General features: G+C 34.7%; 1 protein-coding gene across 4 annotated transcripts in view; it reads right to left on the bottom strand.

Moving 5' to 3' along the window:
* Positions 1–14,105, bottom strand: part of CDK14 (cyclin dependent kinase 14) — a 604,612-nt gene that overhangs the window by 305,937 nt on the left and 284,570 nt on the right. For all 4 annotated transcript variants that reach the window (XM_033194405.1, XM_033194407.1, XM_033194409.1 and 1 more), the window contains one exon: positions 116–178. In XM_033194405.1, the coding sequence (XP_033050296.1) occupies positions 116–178 (63 nt within the window). The remainder of the gene's footprint in view (positions 1–115; positions 179–14,105) is intronic.

Here is a 14,105-nt window from a genome sequence, read left to right as displayed (position 1 = left end):
TCTTTACACGAAAAGTTTTAAAAATTTAAATATGTTATGGTAGAGATGCTAGACTTCAGTTCAAAAAATACACATCAAGAATGTTAACCCTTGTCTCAAAAAGATCTTTTCCTACCTTCACATTATCTGGATGCAGCCCCCCAGGGTGCTTGTCCATGTACTGACATAAATCAGTGTGCTAAAAGAGAAAAGGAAAAACATATTAATAACCCTCTGGCTATAACATGATACATCAATATCTTCCTACTTCTATGTCACCATTACCTTCTGAATAAAGCAAATAAAAGACAAGTGGGTGGATTTTTCAGTGTTATGTAGTGGCATGCCTCCCCACCCCCTAATTTTAACCACAATTGAAACATTATTTTTCCCTCTCGGCTCTGTTTTATGTTAAATATTTCTATGTATTAAAAAGAATACATGTCCATAATTTGTTAAGTGTCTCATTTCCTCTTCATTGAATATATCCTTATGCCTTAACTTAGAAAACATAATTAACCAATGCAATTATAACATCAATTATCCTATATTTTCCAAATGCAAATAAAAATACTTATTTTATACGAGATGAAATTACAACAAATACATTCTGCTAGTAAAATTAATCACTGGATTTATCTTTATGTCAATATTCAGAAAAAATAATTTTCAGGTTTTTACAACTCCTGAATATATTTAAGCAAATATGCTTCATAACTTAACAGAAACATCTTCAAAACTAAAAATTAAGATAAATATATCCAGATCTAAGTTTAAAAGAATATTCAACATCTCATGCTGTTATTCTTTTAAATATGCGAAGCTTGATTTGTCCACAAATATATATTTTCTTCTTAATGCTTTTTCTGCTTATATTATAAACTAGATAAAATTTTTTAAAAGCATGTAGTTACTATTCACATTTTTCTTCTTTTATTGGAGTGTACTATCAGAGTTATAAGACTGAAACATTTAATCATTCTGTGAAAGCCAATGAACATGAGCATTTGTGCCCCACTATCAGGCTTGAATTACTGAGGAAGTACAAGTTTTACAATACATTCAAGAACCTTGCTGTAGTCATTTATAACAACAGTTCAGATTCCGTTATTAAGCTTTTATTGCATGCCAGGTGTTAATTGCTGAGGATACAAAGCAGAAATTAGCCTTCATCATTCATCATGTACTTTTTGAGCCCATATGTTCCAGGCACACCACCAGTCACTAAGAACATAGGAGTAAATGAAACAGATGCAAATGGAGAAAAAACAGACATGCCACTGGTTACAGTAAAGTCTGCTGTGTGTTATTTTATTATTTTTTTTTTTTAATATTTTTTTTTATTATACTTTAAGTTCTAGGGTACATGTGCATGACTTTTATATCATGTATAACTCCCCAATGCAATCCCTCCCTCCTCCCCCCTCCCCATGATAGGCCCCAGTGTGTGATGTTCCCCTTCCCGAGTCCAAGTGATCTCATTGTTCAGTTCCCACCTATGAGTGAGAACATGCGGTGTTTGGTTTTCTCTTCTTGTGATAGTTTGCTAAGAATGATGGTTTCCAGCTGCATCCATGTCCCTACAAAGGATGCAAACTCATCCTTTTTTATGGCTGCATAGTATTATTTTAAGAATAGTACCGGATGATGTTCAAGGGCACAGCAGGGGAAACCTAATGAGGTCTAGAGATTTCAGAAAGGTCTCTGGAAGAAGTTACTTCTACGTAAGACATGAGTAGAGAATGAAAGAAGTTAGCCAATTGAAGGGCAAAGGCAAAGAAAATGGGTCAGAGAAAATGCTCTTAGATATGTTCTGAGATGAAATTGCCTTTATCTTGGGCAACGCTCAAGCTTTGATTTAGCTTCTAAATCAAAGTCAAACTCCATGAGGGTAGAAACTGTGATTAATTTGGAAATTATTCTCACTCTGGTCCAGGCAAAATGTCAGACAAAGAGAAAAAGAAACTAAGTACAGATGGGAATACTTTTACATATAGGATAGCACACTAAAAACAAACCTAAAATATGATTAAAATAGGTTCAATGGAGTTTTCCCTGAGTAACTATATGAAAGTTTTATTTCATGCATTTAGTGAAATGAGGAATGACTCTGGACCCCAAACTGCCATTTTGTAACTTCATATTGTTAACTTCCCCATCCTTAAATAAGGATAACACCATCCTCAGAGGACAAACAAAGAATGTGCGAACATTTGTTTTTGAAGCCAGTATATAAGTACTTTCTACTTATAGTATAATAGATAATAATCACATATACATGATGTGTTGAAATGCTTATTAAAAATGTAAAATCTCAGTTTTTAAAACAAAGAAAATCAAATTCATACTGCTTCCCAAATACAAACTAAGAACAATAAATACCAAAAATCCAGAAAGTCTGAAAATAAAAGTTTATTTATACTTTTGATATTTTGTTATTTATATTGTAAATACCAATAAAAAGGAATCAGATATATCAATGTAAAATCACGTTTAACAGAATTCAAGAAACATGTATTCAACATTTGCATACCTAATAATAGGATACATTATTAAAAGCAAAAATTGACAAACATGAAAGAAGAATCGGAAAATTTCACAAAATCTTGAAGGGTTTTGCTTACTCCTTTCAAAAATTAACAAATGGAATTGGCCAAAAGAGTAAAGCTATAAAGGATATAACACAATTAAATAGCATGGCCAATAAACTCAGGCTACACATGCTTTTTAAACACAAATGGCCTAAAGACAAAGAGAAAATCTCAAAAATTTCCAGAAAGCTGAAATCATACTACATCCTTTCCTCAAAACTGAATAAAATTAACATCAGAGTATATTATATTTCATCAACTCTAAAACATATAATTCTTTTCATCTTTGATATTGGAACAACAGCATTCATTTACGATTACCCAGGCAATGAATGCAATATAGTTCTTACTGCCTGTGTCTGAGCAAACTTTTTATTTTGCTCAATTTGCAGAGTTTACTCAATGGCATGAGTCACCAACAAACAACTTAAGGACCATCTGAAGAAGAAATAGTGAAGGATGAGCCCTAATTGTTATCTGGAAACCATTTATTGAAATTTTCATGTAAGATTTTTTTTTTAAGTACCAGAATTAAAACTTCTACAGCTCTTTCAATAAGCAAAAAATAAAAATTCTGAATAAGAAAGCATTCAATCATAGTTTAATTCAGTGAATTTTTTTTTAGTAGTATATAAATAAGGTTTCTTCCAATAAATGGTGTTTTAAGTTCAAAGGCAGTAGGAGGAAAATAAGGAAGAAAGAAAATCAGTTGAAGAGAGAGAATGAGAAAGAGAGGAATGAATAGAAAAATATATTTTCCTAAAAATTTACAAAAAGTTAAAAAGTCTAAAAATACTTAAATCAGTAAAAAATGAAAAATAAATACACTACATTTCAAAGCAATTAAATTTGGTCAGAGCATCAACAAGAAAATTTAGACTTTTAAATGTATTTATTTTAACATAAAAAAGACTAAAAATAAATAAAACAACCAATAAAGTAAAGCTAGAGAAAACAAAAGAGACAAGAAAAAAAAAAAAAAGAGAGAGAGAGAAGGTATCAATGCAGTTAACAGCAGACATTAAATAGAAAAACTAGAAAACAATAAGTTTGAACAATTAAACAAAAATGCACTTCTTTGAAAAGCCTAATAAAACCAACCTTTGGCAAGTCTGATTTTTTTTTTAAGTGAGGAGTTTGCCAAAACATAATCATCATTAAGAATGAGAAAAATGAGGGTGGACGTGGTGGCTTATGTCTGTAATTCCAGCACTTTGGGAAGCCAAGGCACGCAGATCACTTGAGGTCAGAAGTTCAAGCCCAGCCTGAGCAACATGGCAAAACCCCATCTCTACTAAAAATCCAAAATAAAATTAACCAAGTGCAATGGCGAGTACATACAATCCCAGCTACTAGGGAGACTGAGGCAGGAGAATCGCTTGAACCCGAGACACGGAGGTTGCAGTGAGCCGTGATCGAGCCACTGCACTGCAGCCTGGGAGACAGAGTGAGATTATGCCTCAAAAAAAAAGAAAAGAAAAGAAAAGAAAAGGTGACAACTAAAAATGTGAAGATTTTAAAATACAGCAATGTACATCTTTAAACCAGTACATCTGATATCTAGAAAAAAAAGTTTTTCTAAATAAAACATAAGTTACAAAATTTGTAAGAGATAGGAAAGGCTATAACTAAAAAGGTACTGAATTCAGACAGTTTTAATTAAAAATGCTCCGAATCTTCAAATAACATATACGAGTTATTCCAGAGTACAGAAAAAGATAAGAATGCTTCCTACTCCTTCTTTAAAACACAATGTCAAACCAGGCAAGGACAAGGAAGGGATGGAGGGAACTAAAACAATCTCTCTATGATCACAGTCACAGATGTATATATTCTAAAAATAATAACAGTAGGTGCTAAAATTCAATATGGCATTAAAAAACTAACACATCAAGACCAAACAAGGCTAATCTTAGAAATGAGAAATAGTTCAATATAAAAACATATGTTAATATGATCCTCTAAAATTAACAAATTAAAGAAGTGAAATAGTGGTAGCTACAAAAGAACATTTATGGTGTTATATATATGGCATGTATTTATAGAATGCCAACTTTGCATAAATAAGACGAACTCTACACTCACAGAGCTAACATTCTGTGTATATTATATGTTTGTGAATTATCTTAAACCTTTCTAAGAATAAAGTATTCAAGCTTCTTGTTTAAAAATGAAACAACAAAACTATGGAAATACACTAGGACTGGAGAAAAAAAAAATCCTGATCCTCCAAGTCCAATGACATTAGCATCAAGAATTGCAGGAAAAAGATCATCTCCAGAAATGAGATCTGGGAAAACTTAAAAGACTTTTCCAAACCTTTAAAATTTAAGGGTTTTTTTAGATGTAGGGCATGGAAATGTGGTATGTGTATGTGCACATATCACATATATCCTTAGCTGTATAACCTTCAGCAGGTTACATAATCTCTATAAATCAGGATTACGTAACTTTGAGCAGGTTACATAACCTCTGTAATGAGGATAATCCTAGTTCAATTTTCATATTAACCTCATATGGTCATTGTGAAAATTAACTGGTAAATATCCATAACAGTTTCAGAACATTGCCCAGCACACTGTGGATACTATAGGTGATGACGATTAATGATGATGATGATGGTGATTTTCTGTAGTGTGTTTAGAGGTAAGGAAGTAGGGAAGAATTGTTGGAAGGGATTGCAATAAAAACAGGAATGATACATACAGTCAAAAGTTCCCCCAGAACTTCCAGGAGTTGCATTTAATCTTTACATATGTGTACTTCCTATGTGCATGCCCAGACATTCCTATTCCCATGCCACCACTCTCTATATACACAATCACTGAAACTACATCCAGCATCATATCACTAACCTCAGAGTGCTCTGAGTGATTAGAAGCAAGAATATGGAGAATCTCATATGGAAGAGGGAACAAGAGGTAGTACAACGTCACATTTTGCACCTTAAAATTGATGTTTCACAAACATCTATTTTACCTAAACTAAAAGCAGTTTGTTTTCCCTCTCTCTTTTTAAATACATAGTACTGTGCCAGGGACTGCATTACATGTGCCTGAATTACAAATTTCATTATATTGTACGTATCTTTTTTCTTTATACATTCTTTCCCTAGTTTTACTCATTGGATTATGTGACCCTTATGATTTGCGCTTATGCAGAAATACAGAACCACACTTAAGAATGATGCCAAAAGGCACTTCTGGGTACAAAAGTTCTGAACAGAACACCCACCACTATGGCATATGACCAACAGATCACTCTCCTATGATGACATACTAATAAGCTCAGATGCATCTGGCTTGATCTCTGGCTATTTCTTATTCTAATACCAAGAGGACCCCTGCTGACTACACATATCAAAAAGATTGCTTCTCTCCAATCTCTACCATGGCTATGGGCTAACATCTCGTCTTTCCCTCACTATATTATGCCTCACTTCTTCTTCCCACACTTTCCCCTTTACTGTATCACCATTGCTATGCCTTAGGATAATGCTACCAGATATACTTGTGCCTGACAAGGTTACACTGAATGGCTTCCATGAAGTGGGTGGTTTTAAAGGAAGCTACCAAGTGTGGCTAGACTTAGAAACCAAGCAGAAGACAGAGTGAGTGCAGAATGAGGCTCTGAAGGCTTAAGCCCCACACGAGCATATATTCCTTTCAAAATCAGTACCCTCTGGGAGGCTGAGGTGGGCAGATCACGAGCTCAGGAGATAGAGACCATCCTGGCTAACACAGTGAAAACCCATCTCTACTAAAAATACAAAAAATTAGCCAGGTGTGGTGGTGCATGTCTGTAGTCCCAGCTAATCGGCTGGCTGAGGCAGGAGAACTGCTTGAACCCAAAAGGCAGAGGTTGCAGTGAGCTGAGATCGTGCCACTGCACTCCAGCCTGGGTGACAGAGCAAGACAAAAAAAAAAAAAAAAAAAAAAAAAAAGGCAGCATCCTCTTTCCCTGCTGTTGAATACCCATCAGGTAGCAGTTATCTGGTTATTTACATAGGTGGAGGACTAACTCCAGGGGAAGGAACACAAGGAGGGTATCCGAAATCATAACCCTCTGGAGGTGAAATGTTTTCTGTAAAAGCGTTTATGAGGTTTAGACTGTGGGTTTCTCATATTGATTTGATTTCTCTGTGGCTGGATCAATTTAAAAAGCAAGAGAAAAATATCCCCTTGTAAAAAGACAGAACACGGAAAGACGACAGAAAATTGAAAAGACACTTTACTTGTAGGCATTTTCACAGTTGAGTCTCAGTTAATTGCAGTCATATGCAGATCTGAGAACTATACTGACTCATCTTAGTCATATGCTGCAACAACAGCCATGAGGCTCAAAAGGAAAGACACGGAAGTAAACTAGAAAGATTAATTATGTATATAATGACCATTTTAAAACAGGTGTGAGGGGAGAACTGCCCTTCTTAAAAGAGGAGGACAGAGAGGCCAGATCAAAGAAAAGGTAAAAAACAAACTAGAAAACAACACTCACCTTTGCATATTTTCCTCTCTCCATCCCTTACCCTGTTTTGAATCTGACCTTAGGTCAACGGAAAGAAGCAATATCCCTCCATGTAAAGCCACTGGTAAGAAAGCTATTAGAAACTCAGATCACCTCTTGGACATGAAATTTTGCCGTTTCCAGGGCAGAAACAAGTATAGGAGAATTGTTAATAGACTTCCTCTTTCAGTAAGTGCTTATGTTTCTCTTTACCTAACTTATTATTCATGAAGTGAGGTTTTCCAATTGTTGACTCTTCAAATGATCAGACCTCCTATTCATGAGATACCAAGTTCCTCAGAGAAATTCTGCTTTTGCATTAGCATTGGCTTTCAAACTAGACTTTTCCCTTCAAGCAAAAATCCAAATAAAGCCCCTTCCTGAACACATGCATTTGTTTCCATTCTCCTATAATGTCAAGCCTGGTGTACACAATATTTGTAAGCTAATTTCGATGTTCTTCAGGAGCACTGCCAAAATGTGACATTGAAATAGCATAGCCCTAGTTTTTGCATCTAGGCTAAAAATAAGGAAGCCATTCCATGGAGATGACCAACAGAAATCCTCTGTTGAAAGTTACATTAAACACAGACTCTATATCCTTAAACTTCTGTTTCATTTAATTTTCTGTTTGACAGTGAGAGGACAGTCAATATACTCAAGCTTTGTATAGATTTGATAACATACACACAAACGAAAATAGTTTCACTGGCATAAGGATACAGAAAGACTACAAAAAATAGTTCTGAATTTAATCTTAAATAGGTAGGCATCATTTATGTGTAAACACCAAATTTCAGTTATATTTGCTTTTGAAATTGATGAAAACTTTAAGTGAACATATTGTTTTAAAAATGGGATATGTTACAAACTAGTCAATACAGTGCAAAATGGAAGCATAAAAATTCCCTGATTGATCTCTGCTTGTTTAAGAAGCTCCCTGGGGTCCACATACCATCTGATGATAGACACTCCAACCTCTTCCAGGTGAATGAACCCATTATGAAAACCTTTAAGCCACCCTTTCAATGGTAAGAGGAAATATCAGAAATTCACAATTTTCTGAAGAAAAAGGGCAATAATTTCTACTCTTCTGTGGTACCCCATGTGGTCTCAAAATTTATGGCAATGACAGTAATTATTAGTGTGGCCAAGGAAGCAAGGGTGGATGCCTTGATGCTTATTTTCCCACCGGCTAATGTCATCTTCATTAACAGTGTCCCATGTCTGAGATACAGTGCACACAACACACACATTTCACTACAACCACACTTAAAGGTGGTTCTGAATTTTGAAATAAGTTACTATCCTTTCATTAATAGTTTTTAAACTATTTCACTTGCACCTTATTACAGTCATGTAATTTATTGGGAGATTGCTACTGCTAGAGGCAACTGAAGAAAATTTACAGAAGTTGAACCCTCCTTTCTTCTATAGCAATCAATGCCATTTTCCTCTAGGTATAATCTCTATTTTATTCAGCCTACATTGCTGTAAGGATTAAAACATCAAATTACCGAGCAGTTAGGTTCAAACTGGTCTTACATGCAATCCACAAGATTAGACAGACTTCGAAATTGCATTTTTCCCTGTTATGCTTTAGAGTACTTATCTATTTCACTTCCAAATTATAATTAATAAAATTATAATGTGAGTTCCAACACATGAAAATCATTCATTAACGAGATAAAAAGAAAAGGAAACTTCAACCAACTTATCCTTTAAAATGAAATCACAGGCATTCATGGTGTTTAACAGAGGAAGTTTGTACCCACTATACATTATATATCAAAGGGGCTCTATCTACTTACCTACCTACCTACCTACCTACCTATCTATTGAGACAGGGTCTCTCTCTGTCACCCACGCTGGAGTGCAGTAGTGTGATCATAGTTCATCATAACTTCACAGTCCTAGACTGAAGGGATCTTCCCTCTTTAACTTCCCAAGTAGCTAGGAATACAGGTATGTGCCACTACATCTGACTAATTTTCTTATTTTTTACAGAGACGGGCTCTCACTATGTTGTCCAGGCTGGTCTCAAACTCCTGGCCTCAGGCGATCCCTCCACCTTTGCCTCCCAAAGCACTAGGATGACAGGCTTGAGCCATCATGCCGGGCCTAGAGGGGTCCATTTTTAAAACAGTGATTAAAAAATAAAACATTGCAAGCATTTTATCAAATGTTATTCAGGTTTAATGCTATCTTAAAATTCCATATCATCTTTAACAACAAAAACAAGCCATTCATGAACCAGTACGAAAGTGCTGTCTCTCTACTCTGAAGACAAGATTATAATTACAACTAGATTATTATGCCTCAAGTTACATCATAAGACATGGTATGATGATAGAGACAACACGGTCTTCAAACTATTTCATCATCAAACAATCAGATATGTTATTCTCAAGTATTCCACTGTTCCTATATAGACTGATTTGACATATTACAACGCCTATTTATGTTTTGTTTTATTTTTACTTGGTTTTACGCCATTTAGGAAATGTTTAAAATTCTACCAGTATACCACATACATATTCCCTAAAGAGGGTAAAAGTAGTTATCGTGCATGCTATTTTATACATAAAAATCCTCTCATAGCAATCATAGTGCAATAGTTTAAGCCTAATTAGCCATTTCTTTGTAGTCATATCATGTATTCCCCTTCTTCTTTTCGGTCATAATAAACCTGTACATGTCTTAGACGTCCCATAATTCTGCCTAAATGATTTCAGCTGTCATTTCTGAATCCAAAACATATGGGCAGCCTGGGGCTGGTGACTGGAAGAGGAAGCATTTCCAAATGCATTCCCATCATGTAAACCAGCAACCTGAAAAATCCCTTCCATTAAAAAAAAAAAACTTACTATTTGGCTTCTGGCAATGACATCATGGATAGACAGATTATATAGCTCTGTCCAGGCAGTAACACTGTTGCAAGCCATTCTTCTCTAATAAAAGGAATGCAGGTATTCATGCTTTAATAGTTCAAGTGTCTGAAGTGGTTTCAATCTTGTAGGAGCTAATTCTTAAATCCAAATATATTTCTATATCCATATAATTTACCTCATAAAACTTATGAGGTATAAATGATTTTCTTTTTGTAAACTAAATAAACTCAGTGTATAGTTTTGGGATGTTTCAAAAAATTAAGAAAAATTTGCTAGAAGTAATCCATTCTACAGAACCATATGCTAGTCCAGCATTAGAAGAATGTGTAAAATGTGCTCTCTTCAAATAGTGGAGGAAAGGGTTAAGCAGTATGATTTATATGCCCTCTGGCAAACCACTCACAAGCCTAAATCATATAAGAAATTTTAATGGAGTCAAACAGTCACTTGAAAAGGACATTCACGCTATTTTGAAGCCAGGCTGATTTTTTAGAGGAATGAGAATGAAATGCTGTGATCACTGAATATGCTCAAGAATTGTTTAAAAAGGAAGAAAAAAACAGGCTGACAAAGTGGGCCACACAAAATATTCTGGAGTCCAAGTCAGAGAAGAAAGCAAGAAAAAAGGAACTGAAATAGTACTCAGAAATATCTTAACTCTCAACACTTTCTGGAGCCACTCTGATAGGAATATGGAAGATCTCAAAATCACAGGGTGAAAGCAACATGAATGAACAGAGTTAGAAATAAAGAACTAATGGAAGAGAAAACAGATAAAGGGAAGGAAGACAGAGGAATCAAACACAGCCATCCTGAAATAACTTCTGCTGAATACAGGGGTGAATAATGGAGTCTTTTTAAAAATAATATTGGTTCTAAAAGGTACTAAACGCATGACTCAGGAAACTGAACCATATTGTAATGAGCTCCAGGTACCTGCTACTTTTAATTTTTTTTTTCTTTTTTTTTTTTTAAGATGGAGTCTTGCTCTGTCACCAAGCTGGAGTGCAGTGGTGCTATCTCAGTTCACTGAGCAACCTCTGCCTTCCGGGTTCAAGTGATTCTTCTGCCTCAGCCTCTCGAGTAGCTGGGAATACAGGCATGAGCCACCACACTCAGCTAATTTTTGTATTTTTAGTAGAGACGGGGTTTCACCATGCTGGCCAGGAGAGTCTTAATCTCTTGACCTCACGATCTGCCCGCCTCAGCCTCCCGAAGTGCTGAGATTACAGGTGTGAGCCATCACGCCTGGCCTACTTTTAATTTTCAAAACAGTAATTCTGGAACACATAATCAAAAATAAAATATTAAACAATTTGCTAATTTGGTCACTCCATTTTTTGGCATGACAATGAAAAATCAATATTTTCAAACTCTTATAATAAGTGAGTTATTATAAAATGTATAAAGATGAATTAAAAAGTATTCACAATTTAGGAGTTTACTCATGACTATGAGGAAAGGAATAATGGCAATCAAATAAATGACAATATATAATCTTCCTCTTCTTAATTAAAAATGAAGCATTTATAACTTTGTTCATATAATTTGACCCAGTGTTAACAATTTTAGGGAGACTTACTCCAAGAGAAAATTCAGAAGAATGTATTAGAAGCAATGTTATTAAGATTTTACAATGCAAAATACAGAGGAACTCTTAAAAATGGTCATGAATATCTGATTACTTATGGGGCAAAAGTTGTGAGATAGACTCCAAGACTGCCAAGGCAAACTAAAAATCTCTCAAATGGGAGAAATAGTTTGAAAAACAAATTTATGTTACAAATAGAGTGTATCTAAATCTTCCTGGCTAGATGTATATTATACATAATGTAGAATAACAATGCTTTCAGAGAAAGTAATGGTAAACAATGAAGTATATGAACTATCTGTTTGGTACATATGACGAAAGAGGCAAGTTATATTACTATTCTTATGGCTGGCCTGAAGCACAGCATCTTTAGGTAAGATCTCTGTGATTTAAGTAAAACCGTATTCTAAAATTATTTCAATATCGTGTATATGAAGGGGCAAAGTAATTAGGTTTCTCAAACTCAATGAGAAAAGGATCACACCAACATTATTTTTAAAAATTCAAGTTATCTACAGAGTATGATGCTCTGAAACATGAGAAAATGAATAGTAGTAAAATATACTGTTAAGAATCCACAAAATTGGAAAAAATTTGTTCCAAGTAGCTCTCTTAACAGTAAACAAAATTCAAAAATCCCTCAGATACAGCTAGGGGAAAAAAACTCATGAATTCTTCTATCTGGAGTACTGCCAAAAGTTAAAATGGAGTAGAAATTCCAAACTATTTGTCAGTACCTATGAGCAAAAGTCAAATTCCTGACTTGTCTGTCAAATGAAAAAAATAACCAACAATCAACTTATCACTCTTTATCTTCTTTTCTACTACTAGCTTTGCTCAATCCGTGGATAAAGAAAATGTACTTAATCTCTTGCTGTGCATGGGTATGAAATTAAAGATACTATGGAAAAAAAGAATTTTTTTTCAATCATTGGACACTTGCAAACTTTCAAAAATAATAACTTTCTCAGGACGTTGATATATTTGCCAAACATCACTGATGTTTTGAATAAAAAATCCTGAAACTTCAAGCAGCAAAGACCAACATCATTGCTCCTCATATGTTTTACACTTTTATGCCAAAATCTTGTTGGGTAGTCAGTGAATCAGAGCTAAAAATATCTCTTCATTCTCTTGACTTGGTGCCATTTGCCATTAGAAGGTTACTTAAAAAAGATTTCAAGGAAAAGAACAAAATCTCCTCTAGTCTGTTTGGGATTAATTCAGGTAATGGTTTCCCAATGCGAGGGCTGAAAATACCATTTGAAAGTCAGTTTTAGCAAAATGTTAAAAGAAGTTATTGGTGCTCCAATTTGAATCAATTACCAAAAATCACTTGAGAAAATTATACTTAAGAGTTTTGGGTAAAATATCTTTCAATATTTACTTCAAAACAAATTAGTAGGCTTGGCATGTAATTATCATAATCAACATATGAAGTTTCTTGAAATGATTTTTATCAAGGAAAACACAGTAGAAATCCTATGTGGCAAAAAAAGACAACATACTTGTGCTCAGCCCTTGATATTGTGACAAAAAGGCTGGTGTTAAGCAAACCGACTCAGTGCACTTATAGAGAAGACACGTGGTTTTTAAATATTAAAAAGCCAGATTCAACAGCTTAATGAAATCTGTTAAAATAATCATTGATGGAATTTAATAATTTTAAATTTATCCAAAAATTATTTATTTATTTCTTCTAAAGAAAAATGAGATATATGTACAGAATGTGCAGGTTTGTTCCATAGGTATACGTATGCCATTGTGATTTGCTGCACTTACTGACCCATACTCTAAGTTTCCTCCCCCCACCCTCTACCGCCAAAAGGCCCTGATGAGTTTTGTTCCCCTCTCTGTGTGCATGTGTTCTCAATGTTCAACTCCCACTCATGAGTGAGAACATGCAGTATTTGGTTTTCTGTTCCTGTGTTTGCTGAGGATGATGGCTTCCAGTTTCATCCATGTCCCTGCAAAGGACATTATCTCATTCCTTTTTATGGCTGCATAGCCTTCCATGGTGTATATGTGCTGCATTTTCTTTATCCAGTTTATCATTGATAGGCATTTGGGTTGCTTCCCTGTCTTTGCTATTGTAAATAGTGCTGCAATAAACATATGTGTGCATGTGTCTTTATAGTAGAATGATTTATAATCCTTTGGGTATACACCCAGTAATGGGATTGCTGGGTCAAACAGTACTTCTGGTTCTAGATCCCTGAGAAATCACTAAATCACTGTCTTCCATAAAGGCTGACAATCCCACCAACAAGTAAAAGCATTCCTATTTCTCCACAGCCTCACCACCATCTATTGTTTCCTGACTTTTTAATAAGTGCCATTCTGACTGGTGTGAGATGGTATCTCACTGTGATTTTGATTTGCATTTCTCTGATGATCAGTGATGTTGAGATTTCTTTCCTATGTTTGTTGGCCATGTAAATGTCTTCTTTTGAGAAGCGTCTGTTCATATCTTTTGCTCACTTTTTTGGGAGGGTTGTTTGTCTTTTTATTGTAAATATGTTTAAGTTCCTTGTACATTCTGGATGT

The sequence above is a fragment of the Trachypithecus francoisi genome, unplaced genomic scaffold, assembly GCF_009764315.1.
Source record: "Trachypithecus francoisi isolate TF-2019V2 unplaced genomic scaffold, Tfra_2.0 Lachesis_group4, whole genome shotgun sequence".
Lineage (NCBI taxonomy): Eukaryota > Metazoa > Chordata > Mammalia > Primates > Cercopithecidae > Trachypithecus > Trachypithecus francoisi.
The sequence above is the reverse complement of the archived record's forward strand: the minus strand, read 5'-3'. Positions and strand labels throughout refer to the sequence as shown.